Source organism: Urocitellus parryii, chromosome 1 (assembly GCF_045843805.1).
Source record: "Urocitellus parryii isolate mUroPar1 chromosome 1, mUroPar1.hap1, whole genome shotgun sequence".
Classification (NCBI taxonomy): domain Eukaryota; kingdom Metazoa; phylum Chordata; class Mammalia; order Rodentia; family Sciuridae; genus Urocitellus; species Urocitellus parryii.
Genome location: NC_135531.1, coordinates 256,254,245 through 256,272,703, shown reverse-complemented (window position 1 = coordinate 256,272,703; position 18,459 = coordinate 256,254,245). Strand labels below are relative to the sequence as shown.

General features: G+C 36.8%; 1 protein-coding gene across 2 annotated transcripts in view; it reads right to left on the bottom strand.

The window, feature by feature from the left end:
* Positions 1–668: 668 nt before the first annotated feature.
* Positions 669–18,459, bottom strand: part of Ccnyl1 (cyclin Y like 1) — a 34,609-nt gene continuing 16,818 nt past the window's right edge. Inside the window, exons 4-10 of one of the 2 annotated variants that reach the window (XM_026394584.2) lie at positions 16,792–16,892; positions 14,221–14,256; positions 11,688–11,739; positions 10,210–10,329; positions 5,912–6,078; positions 1,948–2,110; positions 669–853 (exon numbers count right to left, since the gene is read on the bottom strand). In XM_026394584.2, the coding sequence (XP_026250369.1) occupies positions 737–853; positions 1,948–2,110; positions 5,912–6,078; positions 10,210–10,329; positions 11,688–11,739; positions 14,221–14,256; positions 16,792–16,892 (756 nt within the window). In that variant the 3' untranslated portion in view covers positions 669–736. The remainder of the gene's footprint in view (positions 854–1,947; positions 2,111–5,911; positions 6,079–10,209; positions 10,330–11,687; positions 11,740–14,220; positions 14,257–16,791; positions 16,893–18,459) is intronic. The other variant, XM_026394586.2, reaches the window with a different exon arrangement.

Sequence of the window (18,459 nt, the reverse complement as noted above, 5' to 3'; positions counted from 1 at the left end):
ACCCCAAACATGCCAAAATGCTAATAAGTAGTGCCTGCAAAATACATGAATGGCAAGTGTTATCCAGTAGCTTTTTGGTTTAAACTGATTGCCAATAATGACTAGCAGCTTCAATAATATGATACAGTGGGAAGGAAGAACCTTCAATACCTAAAAATGCTACAGGTTGCTCCTAGGTGGTTTCATGAGTGTTAAGTGGGCTGGGGGTGGGCCAGTGCATTTTTAGCACATGCTAGGCCCTGGTTTTGAGCCCCAGCACCACAAAAAAAAAAAAAAAAATAAGAGTACCATGTTTTAATGGTAATACTGCATCAATTCTGAAGGCATATGCAGCAATGGAGAAAGGGAAGAAAAACAAAAAACAAAAAGTTATATGGTTAGTGTCTTTAAAAGTCTAAACATTTAAATGATTAATTAAAAAACCTCACATAGTTCACAGCTATTGGCCTACACAGTAAGCAAATATCTGCATGTGGGTTGAGAGCTTTTGCTTTGGAGTGGTTTTTGTTAACTCTGTTTACATTAAAAAGGACAAAAAGTGTGTTTGTTGCTTTGACAAGGTCCCATTCTTTCCTATGGAGTGCAACTGTCATTGTCCATGAGTCTCTCGAATTCGAGGTCTTTCCTTCTGATGAAAATACTAAAACTTTGCTGGTTTTTGAGCAGGAGCGGTGATATTTCATCCAGTCTTTGTAGATGAGAGGCTTATGATGTTATTACCCCTCAATTCTCCCTTTTAAGAGAGGATAGCATTAGAGCGCTGAATACCAATGAAATTATCAGCGCTGAAAGACCTTCTCATAGCAGCTCTACATAAGTCTTTGTATTTGTCTTCACACAATCTTGAAATGGCCTAGGAAAGTCAATTAGAACACAAGTAGAATTTTTAAAAAGATTCCAACCTTAAAGGAAAAACACAAACTGATGTTAAGCCACACATGCAGACTCCTTTAGATAACTTCATAGTTGTAGCTACCTTGGCTATAAGGCTTTATAGCACAAGATTCTGGATATGCTACTTCCTATAAATTATTTTAAGGGCCAGGAGAACTTTATTATTATTTAAAAATTGAGTTTCCAAAGATGTCAAAGATGCTATGAAAGGCTCCTAACAGCAGTATCATCTGTTACCTCTGTGAAACAATCGGTATTCAGTTTTCAAATTCTACACATCTTCATTAGTTATTATATATTCTAAGCAAATTACAATGAGGCAGAATAGAGGGTAGAAAAGGTGCTACTTTGCTTGCACATTAATTATGATAGAAAAACATAATTCTAAGATATCACCCAAATTATCACAAAAGGTGCCATTTTAAAGTTATGTGTCACTTTCGTGGTGAATGATTTTTGGTGTATACTCACCAAAAGTCAACAAATATTACTTTTAAGTTACCACCCCACTTAAGTTACCACCTCTATTAGAATCCTATTTACTTCCTACATCCAGTATTTGAAACACCACACCCCATTCCCCGAACTATAGGCCTCTTAGCAGAGCCACTAACTCTAATAAACTCATGGAATTGAACTGTGATTAATATAAACACTAACATAAATTTGCAAACTGAGTAATGACAACTGAGTCACAAGTGAACCATAATATGTAAATATAATCAGGGACACAACTATACAAGTGCAAGGAATTACTTGTGCATGGTAATGTAGAAGGGAAGAGGTTCAAAAGGAAAAGCAAAGAACAGATTTTCTTTAAAAATATTCTGGATTATGGTCATAGAGGAAATAATGCCTAATTTTTAAAAAGTAATGTGGATCCTAGCATAAACTATGGAGGACTCAAGAAACATGATACCAGAGTTAATACTCTTCAAAATGTGTTAATTTAAAAGTTTACCATTTTCCTAATCACTACTTAATATGATTTAGTCCTAGATACTGGCTTTGGTGGCTGACAGAAAGCCCCACTTAGCGAAAACACAGGCTCACCTCTAGGTTTTGTGCTCTTTCTTTGCTGAGAGGAGCAAACAGAAAATTCAGGTTGTTGTCATCGGCTAAGGAGCGAAGGTCAAAGTAGTATTTGGCATAAACACTGGCAGGAACATTAATATTAAACTGGAGTAGCTCCAAGAAATGCCTTTCCATCTCATTCCTGGAGGAGGAGGAACAAAACAAAACCAAAACCAATACAGGACAATTTTAGTCAACTGGACTATCTTCAAAAATGTCATTCTGAGCTTCTAGGATAGCTCTAAATTCTGTTTTGAAACAAATAAAGGCTACTCAGCTGGATTAATACACTAACGTTCAAACAAGGTACAGCTATTTGTAGTCCTTTCTGCATCCCAGCACTTTGAGTTTGGGCTGAGGGGAAAAGGTTACGGCCCTCTCATGCACTCGTGCTGCTGACTCGGGGGCTCATTCTTCAGAGTTCCATTAGTGCAGCTGTACGATTCATACTCCACGCTCACTCACAAGGCCCCACTATAGTGAGCAGATGAAAGGAATGATGTATGCTGTTTATTAGCTCTGAAGAACTTGCAGACATTTTCACCGAGCTGATAACAGGAAGGGGCTTATTGAAGTAGAGAAGCACCAACAAAAGAAGTGGGCACATCACCACGGCAACAAATGGATCCATCGAGAGCCACCGCTATTATCTCTGAGGGGGGAAAACTCTTGAGGCAACAAGGATTCATCTCAAATAAATAAATAAATATGCTACATTGGATGGGAAAGGAAATCTACCCCCCTTACCTCAGTGCATGAGGCTATGTCAAAGGGCATAATGCACATTTCTGCTCACCTTAATATTACTAAGGTGACAAACAGTCACTATGATAGTCAAGATACTCATTTTAAAACTTTGGAAGGCACGAAGATCAAAGTAGATGCCATGGGTAGACAAATCCCACTTTAGGATATGACCTCTGGCAGAACAGTGGAGTTGTAAACTGTGTTTTGAGAATGAAATCCCAAGATGCTCAGCACCTGCCAGCTCTTGCCAGAATGGAATGTACACACATGAGGACAAGTTTAATACAGTGGGAAGGAGAAGGGTTGAGAGCAGTCCTCTGCTATATGACCATATAGCTGCCCCTGCTGAAGGTTTAAATCACTGAACATAAACAGAGGAAATCCTACATTCTAACAGTTTTAATTGCATAAAATAATAAATACTTGAACAGACATGAGAGGTTCAATTTATACAATTGAGTTTCCTGGTTTTAAATTTTTAATATTTTATTCACTGGCCACATCAGAAAATGTGTGATGTTCTCCTGTGTGGAGAGCAGGTAGACTATGAACAGAGACATGATTTTCTCAATTGTTGAAATTAAAACCAAACTGAACCGACTTCCAAAATTAATTTCCTGTTCGTATGGCAATAAGTCCATAGAAATGTAAATCAGATAATGTTTTGATAATCAGCTAATCAGGACTTAATTTACTACAGGAATAAATGCACTTCACTATCCCTTTTATATTTTCTCCACTAATACATTTTAACTGTGCAGAAATACAGTACTTCATGGGATTAACATGTCTATTAATAGAGGTTTTAATCACTGAAGAAAAGCATTATGCATCTTTCTAGGTTTTTTGTTTTTTAAATGGCTGAATAGCATACCATTTACAGGCATAGCAAATTTTCTGAATAGCAGCTGGTCAATTTAACTTATTCTTTAGTATATTTTAACAAAACACATAGATGGTAGAAAGTTTTAAAAATTTGAGACACTGATTTTTAACTTTCTCATTGCAGACTTAAAAATGAGACCATTAGAAACAGTCAACAGCAGGGGGATGAGACAAATGTATATTAAATACTTTGTTGTAATGCCTTCTAGTTTCCAAAGATCATAAACAAAAACAGCCTCGCAGGAACATGGCTCCTGGTGTTTCTCTGTTCACACAGAAAAGGTGTTGGAAGAACTGATGTTGCAGCTAGCGCCCCTGCTGCCATCACTGCTCCTGGGGCTCCCCATCTGTGGAAACTGACACATTTCCCTGCATCTTCTCTGATCTTATCACTAGACCCAGAGCCTCAGCCAGTTTAGTTACAAGTTTTGAGTATATTTCAGCTGCCATTCAAGCAGGATTGTTGTTCATGATTACAAATTTTGCTTCCTTCAAGGAATCAGTCTGAAAACTGATGACAATATAGTGATCAAAGGCACTTTAGCTTCTTCAACTTCCAAAAATACTTCCCATTGTTTCAGGTTCTTTTATTGTCATATCCTCTGCTAAGATAGTACCAGCAATATCACCAGGACTACTCAGCTTGCACTATTATCAAAGTAGTATTTTCACCAACAGCCACTTCAAACACTCCTAAAAACCACTGGTCCCTTCTCAGTCACAAGTGTCATCACTCAGCAGTATATATAGTTTAGTAGTTTTGAGGGAGTCTAGGTAAGGCAAAGGTAACAAATATGAACTCCTGCCATAATCTTGATCTTCCTATGATGCTCAATATAACCAGTGATGCTGCTTTCCATTTTCCTAAATGCCACCCACAAAGACATTTTTCCTTTGAGAGTCTGCTGGAAATCTCTCTATTGTTCATCCTGCCTACCACCTACAGGGCCCTAACCTTCAGTCAGCATGGCCAGATTAGAAGCCCTTGTTTCACTGGTGTTTCTGTGCCATGCGTGAGGAGCCCCATGACTCAGCAACACTCCCTGCACTGTTACTTCATTCTCACAAACTGCTACTGTGGCTCTGACTGGCTGTCAGTGTGATAAGCACTGAATGATGCCCTAGTAATGCTTTCTGGGACTGCCTGATGGGAATCCTAGAGCTTCCTAGCCCATGAGAACAATTTCATTCTTTTCTCTTTTTTTGGTACTAGGGATTGAACTCAGGGGCACTCAACCACTGAGCCACATCCCCAGCCCTATTTTGTATTTTATTTAGTAACAGGGTCACACTGAGTTGCTTAGTGCCTCATTTTTGCCGAGGCTGGCTTTGAACTCGCAATCCTCTTGTCTCAGCCTCCAGAGCCACAGGAATTACAGGCATGCACCACCAAGTTTGGTTCATGAGTCCAATATCTAAACATATGCAACACTCCTAATGAGGAGGAAGCAAGAGCACAAGGATCTAAAATCTTTATTTTTGTATTTCATTGTTTCTGTAACAGATTTTCAGATAAAGGGGGGGGGCACAAAAGCAAATATATAATGTGTGACTCAGGTTGAAGATATAACTTGTCAACAGTCCAGAGGCTACTTATTTCAAAAATCAAGACTTGCACCCCTTTAAAAAGCACTTGAGGCTGGGGATGTGGCTCAAGCGGTAGCGTGCTCGCCTGGCATGTGTGCAGCCTGGGTTCGATCCTCAGCACCACATACAAAGATGTTGTGTCCGCCAAAAACTAAAAAAAAAAAAAAAAATTAAAATTCTCTCTCTCTTTAAAAAAAAAAAAAGCACTTGAAAGACAGTTTTTAAAAAGCCATGTAAGCATGGCACTATGGCGCAAGCCTGTAATCCCAGTAGCTTGGTGGGGGCAGAGGCACGAGGATCACGAGTTCAAAGCCAGCCTCAGCAAAAACAAGGCACTAAGCAACTCAATGAGACCCTGTCTCTAAATAAAATACAAAATAGGGCTGGAGATATGGCTCACTGGTTGAGTGCCCCTAAGTTCAATCACCGGTACCGTACCCTATACCACCCCCCAAAAAAGCCATGTAATTTTATAATGTTCCATGTTGTTCTGGGAGTAAACTTATAACATGTTTGCCAAAAACCACTAGAAAAATACTTTTCAACATCAATACAATAACACATAAGGTCCTACCAATTAATGATAGAAACTTATGTATTTTTATGCCTACTTCCAGTATTTTCAAAAGGTAACGTCTAAAAATATTTCTTAAAATGTAAACTTCATGGGAGCAAATGAGATACTAGAAACTGAGTAAGATTCACCAAAACCTTACAAACTCACATGTCCTCAACTGTAATGTCCTTGAGGATTTGGCAGTAGTCCACATTCCATACAGCCTGATCGTCCCAAACCTTGGAGGCAAGAAGAATGGCTCCCAAAACGATTCTTTTCCAGTTGGTGGGACAAATGTCGATCTCAGCATAAGTTAAAAGCCTTTCTAAGTAGACCTGCAAAAGTAGAGCACTAGTCTTTGATTTTAGTTCAGTTTAAGTGTTCTGTTAAGAAGTTGTGAATGACAAATTTCCTCTGTGTTTGACAAGTAAGTACCTTTTTTTTTTTCAGAATTTTTTAATCTTTTTTTTTTTTTTTAGTTTTTCGGCAGACACAACATCTTTGTTTATATGTGGTGCTGAGGCTCGAACCCGAGCCGCACACATGCCAGGCGAGCGCGCTACCGCTTGAGCCACATCCCCAGCCCAGTACCTTTTCTTTTTGAGTTCTACAGAGACTTTCGCTTAGGTAAAGCAAGAGACCCAAGCATAGCTATAAGTTAGATACCTCTGCTGTTTACTCTGCCCATGCAAATTTCCATTCCAATTCTGGTCATAGGAATGACTGGCAAAGGACATCCTGAAAAGCAGCACTGTTATAACCTTCACATGCATAAAGGGCACCCACCACGCACAGGCCCAGATTCAAGTTGTTCAGTAAAGACCTAGTGACCCCCACGTACAATTACAATACCTAGCTGATAGTTTTATAATGGTTTTACAGGCAGATCATGCTTGAATATGGAAGTACCCAAGATGTATAAGAGCACATTTTAATCTTTTTTCCCCCAACAAGAACTAGCCCTTTTATGGAGCTAGTTGAAAATAAGAACTGGGGGGCTGGGGATGTGGCTCAAGCGGTAGCACGCTCGCCTGGTGTGCGTGTGGCCTGGGTTCGATCCTCAGCACCACATACAAAACAAAGATGTTGTGTCCGCCGAAAGCTGGAAAATAAATATTGAAAAGAAAAATTCTCTTAAAAAAAAAAGAAAAAGAAAAGAAGAACTGGTGGACAAGAGAGCCTCCCAGTGGTTGCTGAGAGAGCAGCATATTAGGTGCAGGTCTTTATGGCAGTTCAGTTTTCTCTGAATTCAGCCCCTTCTAAAAAGAAAACACATGTACAAAAGGATGGTCATTCTCATAGTCCTTATTTTTCATATTTCCACTATTATTTCATGAAAATTCATTTTCTCTCACATATTCTGCATCTTACTCAATTCCATTGGTTTTAAGGTGGTTCAAAGCTGCAGGTCTCTGCATCACTGGGACTCCTAAACCTTCCCAGGCAGTTTGAGAGTTTCATGAGTTATTTTACACATATCAAACATCTAATCCACAAAGAACTGGATTAAGTTAACAGCTGAGTAAAGATCATTCAGGAAAGTGGTCTGTTTTCACTACAAATGGTGCTCTGCAAATATACAATTGTCCCTAGGTATTGGCTGAGGGTTGGTCCCAGGACCAAATCTAATCAGATACCACAATTTGCAGATGCTCAAGCACCTTATATAAAACCTTTGCACATCCTTCCACATATTTTAAATAATCACTGGATTACTTACAATACCAAATACAATGTAAATGCTAAGTAAATAATAACTGTTATACCATCCTGTTTAAGGAATAATGACAAAAAATAAAGACAATTTTCCCCAAAATATTTCTGATTCAAAACTGACAAATCAGATGCAGAGCCCACAAATATGGAGAGCAGTCTATATGCTATTTAAAAACAGGAAAAAAAATCCCCTTTTAAGAGTATGTTTACTGTCTGAAGGTTATAAGACTGACAGTTCAGATTTGGCAATGTTCTCTAACTCGACTGTTTTAAAAAACAAATGGTTATTCAACATTAAATATTCTTAAGGAGACCTCTTCTCATTTTCCAAAACTTGGCATTCTGAAGTATCCTAAGAATGAACCTCCTCACAGGGTACAACTTTCTTATGAAATAAGTAGCAATGAGACAACACTGGCAATCTCTCAACCTTTATTGATCAGCCTGTTCTGTGCTGACACTCATTTACCCCATTAGCCCTGCTGTGTCAGTGGAAGAGAATTCTGTCTTGCCAGTGAAACCAACTCTTCTGTTAGTGCAGTTGACCCCATCCCACTTCTGTAGAACACTGTTCCCATGATTACCTTTTGAAGACTTTGTCTCTACCAGAGGTTTTCCCCCAATATAAATGTGTTTACACTGTTTCCTCTCCACTCTCCACAACACTTCCTCTCTGTTCACTGCATCATGCCCTTGCCAGATCCTTACCTCCCATTCTCTCCCACTTTCCTCTACCCACTGCTGCCATCATTCTAAGAAACTACTCTTAAGGATCAGTGCTTTCAAACTTGCAAATCAGAGCCTTTTATCCCAAACCTCAACACCCCAAGTCTTCCTAATATTGGATAAAGGCACTGTCATTTGCCTAGTATAGGGCCAAAAACCTACATTTGAGTTATCTTACTCCACTGTTAGCAACTCCTGTAGTCTCTACCTCCACTGGTGGTCTAGAAGCTTTCTATCCTGACCTGCCATTTGTCATCGCTCACCTGCATGACTCTGCTGCCTCCTACCGTTCCTCTCTGACCTTCAACTACCTCTACTCTACCCAAAGCAGTCAGGAAAAGCTCTTGCATTAGGTACACTTCACTCTCCTATCTCAGTCTACCAAAGTTACCCGTTAGCCTGAATTTTAACTTCTTTTGGAAGCCAGCAAGCTATAAAGAAGGCCCTGGGAAACTGCCAGTGTAAGTTCATCTCTCCTCTCCCTAGTTCTTCCCCTCATTACTCACTCTCACCACCCGCTGCCCTACTATTCCTTGAGCACATAAAACATGTTACTGCCTCACAGCCTTGGCACTTGCCCTGCTGCAATCCCCGACCTTTTTGGCTTCCTTGCTTCAAGTCAGGTTGCTGATCAAATATCACCTCTCCAATGAGGCCCTTTCTAATCATTCCACCTGAAACAGAAACCTCTCTAATTATTCTTCTTCTTGGCATTTGCCACTATGGGAAATATTCCTAAACCTGAAAAAATACTTGAAGTCTTCCTCACCAGAATATAAGCTCATGAGGACAAGAACTTTGTCCAATCTGTTCCCCTTTGCCCCAGCACTAGAATAACAGTACAAAGTAGATACCAGAGAGTACATGTGAAACTTCATTTTAACCACAAAGCTTCTCTTTGTCACTCTCCCCTGGTTTTCCTCATATTGCTATAGCCACTCTATTGGACACTTGCACCTTAAATGTTGATGGTAGATCTGTGGGGACTTTCTGTCCACTTTTCATTGTATACATTCTCTGCATTTGAACAGCCACTTTTAATTACTTACCTCTAATTTGGATTCATGTTCCAATCCTGGATATCCTACTAATGATTACATATTGCCACTCTGCTATCTCATAGGGACATCAAACTTATCTAAAATGAGCTACCATTCTTCAAACCTGTCTCTCTCCTTCCTGCATTACCTACTTCTACATATAGAAGAGACCTCTGAGCAGTTTCTATTGAAGCACACAGCAAAACCCCATCTCTCTCCTTCCTACATTATCTACTTCTACATATAGAAGAGACTTCTGAGCAGTTTCTATTGAAGCACACAGCACAACCCTCTTCTCTAAATTCTAATTGGATGCTAAATGATAGAAGTGTCAGGTCACATAATTGACTTTCCACTATGCGTTTGTAGGGAGTCAACCACCTGAATAGCAGTTACTCAAACTGATGAAGTCCTACCTTTGAAATTCTATATGGATGAAGCAAAGATAAGAACAAAGCTATAGCTTAGCAGGCTAACAAAGCCTAAGAACCACTGATACTACCATTCTGGACAACTTTGTGAGCAGACACATAATTCAACAGGATGGATTAACACCCATTACCCAAGGATCAGAGAACTGAGGGCAATAATTCAATCATGACACACACTGGAATTGTCTGCAGAATACAGCCTAGGATATGGCTCAGACTTGCACTCAATCAGTCTCTGTGCACCACATGGTTTTGTTATTGCTCCCCCATAGCATGCCCTGTAGGTATTGTGCATACTGCATGTGCTGTAGGCACTGAGGTGTCGAGGGGATCTCTTCTATTACCTTTAATAATAATTCTTTTGTTATAAGAAATGCATAAACCATCATGATTACTAAAGTCAACTATGTGTTATTTACTTTCCTTTGATAAGTTCCTCTTAATAAAGTTCTGATGATAAATTTCAGGGACCTACTTTTATTTGTAAAACAAGACATTACCCTATTTACAAGACCAATTTCTAAACATGCTTAATAAATAAGAAATATCTTACCAACGTTACTATTGCACATTCAGCTGTTAGCTGTGCAGCACTAAAAAGAGTACGAACAAATCTGTAAATAAATTTGTGTTCAGGGTCATGCTTAAAGTACTCCTCTGGAACCTTTTCTCGCTGAAAGAAGAAAAGATGCAATGTAAGTTATCTGCTGAAGAAAACCACTCTTGAAGAAAAGTACTTTTAAGATAGCAGCCTTCACATTGTGCCAATGTATACCTTAAATAATTTTGAGTAGCATTTCTTTTAGTCTTTTAAACATAAACAGTGGGATCTTACAGTCATACGGTGTATAACACCTTTGTCAATGACAAACTGCATATTGGGATTAACAGGTCCCATAAGGTATAACCTAGTGACACTGCAGCCAAGTTAAGTCTGTGTGAATCCATTCTGATGTTCATACAATGATGAAATTAAGCTCTCTCAGAATATATCCCATTGTTAAACAACACATGACTGGACAAATTATTCAATAACCCATCACCATTTATTAAATTTTTAAAAAAGGGGGCACAAATTCAAGCTCAGAAAATTGATGTTCCTTTTTACTTTCCCTCCATAGAATTCTATCAAAATCTATTTCTAGTCTGAAAAGTTTCATTGATTATGTTATATTTCTCTGTAATAAACTTTGGAAAGACTTTAGTTTGCTGTAACCACAGGTTCCAAAGTCTCACTGTCCAAAACAATAGTAACCAGTCACAGTGACTGTTGAAAACTCAAAAGTGGCTGAGTTTTCTAATTTAAGTTTTGTGAGCAGACACAATAATTCAACAGGATGGATTAACACCCATTGCCCAAGGAACAGAGAACTGAGGGCAATAATTCTCAATCATGACACACACTGGAATTATCTGCGGAATACAGCCTAGGATATAGCTCAGACCTGCACTGAATCAGTCTCTGTGCACCACATGGTTTTATTATTGCTCCCCCATCAGCATGCCCTGTAGATATGAGTGCATACTGCATGTGCTATAGGCACTGAGGTGTCAAGGGGGATCTCTTCTATTACCTTTAATAATAATTCTTTTGTTAAAGAGAAATGCAGTGGCATCATTTTAAACCATCATGATTACTAAACTCAACCACTTGTTACTTTTTCTAATTTAAGTTTTCTAATTCTCTTCAGAGATTTTACACATTTGTTGGGTTTATTTACAAATATTTATATTGTTTGATGCTACTGAAAAGTATCTTTTAGCAAAGCTACATTTTCTCTTATTGGGTGGTACATTTACTCACCTTAGCTTATTAAACAAAGCTACAAGTCGGTTCTTACTTTATTATAGACCTGACAAAACACTTTTTCTAAGACAATTAGATACAGCATGAGGTGGGAAGGAAGATGATTTTGACTTCAAGCTGAAGGGAGTGATTTTCTTCTAGTAATTAATCTCAAAGCAAAGCAGCACAAAATGAACAACCCTTTGAGAGGAAATAGTTAAAAAAAAAAAAAAAGTGATACTTACTGTGAGTGGATGTGATCTCTCATCAAATATATCCAGGGATCTATTTGCATCTCTATAAAATAAAAATGTACATTTAAAAATTTATTCAGGAGTTGTTAATATCTTACTAAAATATCTGCTAAGAATAAAGAAGGGGTTGGAAGGAGCAGCTTATCCTTCAACAAAGCAAATAGTTTGACAAATTATTTTCCTGGATTCTAGTGTTAGGACCTCTTTTTACTCAGCAAATGAAGTACTGTAAAGCCTTTTCTACAATAACCAGGTAGAGCCCATAAGCAATGACGCTCCCAAACAGGCAATGCCAATTAATCAAATATATTTTCACTTCTCTTACAAAGCAGTAGTGGTGGGAAATCAAGTCTTGAGAACTTTAATGAACATAAATGGATTCAGATTTTCTAGATTTTTTTCCTCTTTAGTTTTCTATTATATTATTACCATATATTTCTAGTTTCTTCTAGTTTGAGTTTAAAAGTTATTGCCTGTCTTTTTATTTTAAGACATCAGTCTTTTCATTTTAAAACTAAACAATACACTGCTCAAACTAGTGGTTCTCTGTGGTCTGTGAAACTCTGGAGATTCCCTTGGTACTTTCAGGAGGCCCGTGAGGTCAAAACTGTTCTTATAAGAATATTAAGACATTACTTGCATTTTCACTGCTGAACACTTGCAATGACTATAAAAACAAAAGTGAGTAAAACTACTGATTTCTCAGTATGAATGATACTAAGAGTCATTCTATTCTCCACTGCCACTTGCAGTTAAAAAATAATAATCCTGCTTTACAAAGCATGTTCTAGATGAAACAATAAAAAATAATGTCACTAAATCTTGACCTTCTTTTTAATATTCTGAATAAGTTGAAAGTTCACCTAAAGCTTCTGCACACTGAAGTAATAATTGTGTTAAGAAAAAGCACTTGTGATTTAGCTGTGAGCTGAACAAACTGCTTATCATAGAATACTATTTTTATTTGAAAAGATAAAATATTCTCAAAAATGAAGAGTGAGGCAGGCATGGTGGCGCACACCTGTAAACCCAGCAGCTCAGGAGGCTGAGGCAGAAGGATTGCAAGTTCAAAGCCAGCTTAGGCAAAAGCAGGGTACTAAGCAACTCAGTGAGACCCTGTCTCTAAATAAAATACAAAATAGGGCTGGGGATGTGGCTCAGTGGTTGAGTGCCCCTGAGGTTCAATCACCGATTACCAGCCCTTCCCCCCCACCAAAAAAAAAAAAAAAAAAAAAAAAAAAAAAAAGAAGAGTGGGCCTGTCATTTCAAGGAAAATAACAAGTATTCACTGCAAGGATAAAATTTGGGCTGTCAAGGTGAGACCAAGATTTTTGAAAACCTGTACCTTCTGCTATAGACTTGACAGTTTCTCAATCCCTTGAGACTTTTTTATAAGATTGGAGGCAATACTAATGAAAGTGAGTTCTTCAAAACTATGAAGAAATGTGAACTAACACTTTCCAAATGATTACCACGATATTATAAAATCATGCACTGGTCAAAGATTTATTCCTTCTGTAAGATACATCAATGACTACTAATATAACATGTTCATTGATACAAATCAAAATTTCACTGTAACTAATTTAAGAAACTAACTTTTTATAATGTTTTAGTGTAATGTTAAAGGGTATCCACAATTATCTGAAAGTTTTAAAAATACAACTTTTTCCAAAATTAATATCTGCATGAGACTAAGTTATCTCATTGTTTCTTCAAAACAAACTGCAAACAAAGTCAGAGAAAGGTGAGAATCTAGTTGTCTTCTATTAGGCTAAATATTAAAGAGATTTGCCAAAGTGTAAATTATATCACACTTCTCACTCAACTGAAAAAGTGAAGAAAAACTTAAAATTATAGAGAATAACTATTTTTCATGATAAAAGTTAATAAGGTGGTTCTTTAATATTTTATATATATATATATATATATATATATATTTTAGTTGCAGTTGGACACAATACCTTTATTTTTTAATTTATTTTTATATGGTGCTGGGGACTGAACGCAGCACCTCATACATGCTAGGCAAGCTGCTCTACGGCTGAGCCCCAGCCCCAGTCCCAATAAGGTGGTTCTTAATCAGAGATGATTTTGTCCCTCAGGGACAATTTTTAGTTGTCACAATGTGTGGGGGGGATGCTACTGGTATCTAGTGGGCAGAAGACAATGATGCTGTTAAATACCCTACAATGCACAGCACAGTCTCCACAATAGGGAATTATCTAGCTCAAAATATCAACAGTATCAAGGTTAAGAAACCCTGTATTATTGTATATATAAATATATTTAATTCTCAACTTAAATTTCTAAAACAGTAAATGTCAACATAATTCACAGAAATAGATACTCTGGAATTTTAAGAGAGTTCTGAGAACAAAAAGAACAAAACTCCAAATGATACATCTCAAAATTGTAATAAAAGCACTCTACAGCTTATAATGTTTTATAGTTATGACCTATTAACTATATATCATGCAAAGTAATTAACTAGAATAATAAAACAGGTTTTTAAAGAGCTCACCTGTTCTTTATGTGGTAATATATTGCTAAGGTCACACTGTAGAAGGAAAAAAAATATTTTAACAACTTATCTGTTATAGCTGACATTTTTTTTTAAAAAGGTATAGGGGACCTTCCAATCAGCCCTGAAATCCTCCAGTTCAGAACAGTACCATTGGGCATTTTACCCTTTATTTAATTCTGTTGATTATTACATACAAATTATTAAATATCTTCCCTGTCATTTGCCCGTCTACCCACAGAACCTTTCATTCCATGCGAGTTGTATTTGTCCACACGCTTAAGTTTAAGCCATAGCTTTTTTTTTCCCCTTGAAGTTAGGCCCAGCATTTCAATTGATTTAGTTACCTTACCCATCTACCCACCATTTTTTATTACCCTAAAAGTAAAAAAGTGAAAGTGCTATACACCAGATAAAATTACTTTTGCACTACTAGTAGAAAATTAGTAAGTGCCCACAAAAGATGAAAATAGGTCTAGCCCATCTTGAATAAGCAGTGCTGACAACGTAGCATAATACTGAACAGTATAATATTAATGGCAGATATTTCCAAACTGGAATAAGTGAAATATTAATAAACAGACAACTCTTTACACATTATGTTACTGTATTCCTAAGTTATCCAAAGATTCTTCGTATTAGGAAAAAAAGGGTTCTCTTAGGTAAATTTGATTCCATTTGCTCTGTCTAAAATGAAGCTCAAAATGAGGGAAGGCAAATCTGAATTTTAAAAGCAGGTGTATACACTATTTTAAATTTTAAATTTAAAAAAAACAATATTACTGGCATCAAAGATGGATACTTCTATAGTGCTTCAAACAGTTTTATTTCCAAAATTGATTTTAAAATCACAGAATTTGATGTTATATGCTGAAAAAGGACCACTAAACCTTATATGGCATTTTCATCCAACAACACATTGTACAAATAAAGGGGATGAAGGCTTAAATATGATTTGCCCAAGGTCCCACCGAACAATCAGAAACAGTTTTCTATACTCTTTAATAAGCAGTGGCTCCCAAACTTCGCTGCACATTGGAATTGCCTGAGGAGGTTTAAACAGACCTGACCTCTTGAGACATTCCAATTAATTGGGCATTAAGAATGATTTTAAAGTTCCCTAGGTAAGTGCAATGTGCAGCAAAATTTGAGATTGACATAGGGTTGAGATCAGAATCACCTGAATGTTTTGTGCACTTTATATCCACCACCAGTTTCCTAAAAGGCTTGTGTCTATGGATGAAGGGGAAAAGGAAGGTGGGAAAATGCATGTTTGTAGAAATGTATTCTGAAAAAAAAATCGCATAGGTGATTCTAAGAAGGCTTAGAATTCCCTTAAGAACATTCCCTTAAGAACAATGCACTAAATCCATGAAAAACATTTTTCAGAATTTTCCTAAAAGTCAATTTGCCCTATTAATTCTCTCAATAAATCTTTCTTTCACCAATAGTGAATGTACTGAATGATTATTTTTAGAATTTAATGAAAGAAACTAAAACTTACTGTACTTCCAAACACAAGACTTCTAAACAACAAACTCAGTTAAGAGATCAAAAAGCATGAAACCTACATGTGTTAGCAAGGTTATTCTTTAAAATTATATTCTGAATTATACACTGAAACATCAGAATCTTTTGAATTCAAAAGAAGCTGAGGGTTCTAGCCAATGTAGAGTGGTTTTTTAATCATGGCTATTTAGGGCTGAAAACATTCAGTGATTACTTAATAGATGCCAAATCTCAGAAAGGGCTTAGTTTTTGCTGAAACACAAGTCAATCTCAACTACTGTTATGTGTGTGAGAGAAAAGTTACACTACTGTAAGTGTGAACTTGCAGTTTTCAACTGAAGTAGAAGTTACTGATAATTTAATTAGCTAAGAAATTAAAAAGCTGGTATATTAGAAATAAAATAAGGCTAATCAGGCTTTTTAGACTAAAAAGTAAAATTAGGGATAAGAATATTAACATTCTAAAAAAGCACTTTCCAAACTATGTTCTAAAAAATCAATGCTCACATCCCAAGAAGTCATTAATAATGTTCCCTGGACAACCCCAACATCATGGGGGAAGCTCTCTACCCGGTTTTTGTTGATGTCATTTTAATAAGTTTAAAAGGTTCATCTTGGAGTGTTTTGAAAGTGCATCTTTTATTTCAAATGCCAATATGCTTTGGTGCCAGGAGTGGACTAGATAGTCCTTCCTCCTACAGTAGTTTCCAAAGTATTTTAGATATGAAACTCATAACTATTTTTTTCCAGAAACATCTGATAAAAAGCACCTCTTCTTATGTTCAATAGTGTCTTAACAACATAAATGCATCAAATAAAGAGGTACACTTTTCCTGAGATTCCTTATTTGCTAACTGGCTTTCCCTTTCACCAAAGTCTGAGATTAAAATGGAAATTGAAAACTCACATTTAGGTCCTTAAAAATCAATGTATACTTGACCCCAATTTTGTAAACTGAGCACTAAAAAGGACAGTCAATAGCTGAAATTACCAAGTATGGCTGGGATGCTTTTAGCAGAAAGGGGTCTGTCACTCAGCCCTTGGCAACCTAGTTGTACTCACCATTTTATTGTGGTTCTAAGATTAGGCTGGCTGACTGTGCTGTCATCTAGAAATATTGTTGAGCATGAGCTATACTTTTTAGTAAGCTGCCCTGGAGATACCTGAAGGGGAGGGAAATAGAAGAAAATGTCACAGTAAGTTAAATCTATAAAATGTGTTTATTTTCCTTGGTTAAAATGTCAAACGATAAAGCATTAAGATATTTCTTATACTCTGTGAATTGCCTGAGTGTGATATCATGTGTGGCTCTACAGGAAACCCATTGGAGGTTCTTAACTTCACAGATGATGTTTGAGGAATGGATTATAAAATGCTGCCCTTGGTATGGTACCTATAATCAAACCTGGCAAGCATCTATTATGAATTAATTCCCTTAATAAATACTGGAAAAAGTTTAAAATAAGATTTCAGTGTTTTCCTCTTAAGCAATAAAAAGCAGTTGAGAAGGTTCTGTTTCTACTATTTAGTAACTACAATACAATGTAATGCCTTAAATAATACCAGCACAAAAGCATTGTGCTGCACTAAATGAAAGCCTAATACCAAATTTACTGATTTGCTAGTACTAAGTGTCTAAGTGTAATTACACAAATGTTTTGGAATCAGAGGCTATGTGCCAGGGCTATTTAATCACTAACAAGGCTTGGGACCATAGGTCTGAGTCTATTCTCATATGTAGAGGGTAAAATTATTGCCTTAAGATTCTTTCACATCCAAAATTAGATGATAAAAACAACTTTGGGAATTTAGCTTTCACTTCACTTTTAAGTAGATTGCCATTACATTACTTATAAGAAAACCTCAGCCATTCATTCAAGATTTTATTTAGTTTATTCTCTTATTTGATCCACATCACAACACCTCCCTGCTTCATTAGTGTTACTCTCAGCCCAAAGTCTTTTTCTTCCTTGTCCCAGAAGCTTGACTCCTTCTACCTTCTGGGATACCTTTGCCAACAGCCACATCACAAAATTCATCCTCCAATTCAATACTTGCAGGGAGGTTATCTCCCACATAAGAAACTAAGCTGCTCCAAAAAAGGAGGACTCTTACTGCTCCTATCTCCAGCTGCTGAGCATAAAATTGGGGACAAGTTAGGGAGTTCAACAACTGTCTGACAAATTATTAATTAATAATCAATTACATGTTGGAAGACAAATCTTGCTACAGATACAAATTAGTGAAAATTTACCTGAAGTGATACTAAAGAGGTGACAATGAACTTTTTGAGGCCTCTAAGTAAACTATCATTAAAACACTTTAGAAGTATCCATTTAATTGCAAAGGGTAAAGAGTGCAAGGATATAGAGCAACAGTCAAATACTGAAACAGCCTAAACTACATTAAAACAATTCTCATCCTTAAAAAGCCAATACCGAATCTCATCACTGAATAGTTGAAGATTAACAGCAGCATTCTTTAAAAACCACAGATTATCAACAATTTTAATGTTTTTTTAAAATTAAAAAAAAAAGCTAATTCAGATAAGCCTTCCTTCCTCCTATCAATATAATGGTTTTCATCATGCTTTTACTTTCTCCCATCAGCAACCCCTACAAATAAATGAAAGATGGGACAGGGAGAAGACCTAGCTGAAAGTACAGAGCACTTAAAAGTCACCAGTAGTCCACAGTCAGAAATATCCATAAGGTACATAAAATTGCATTT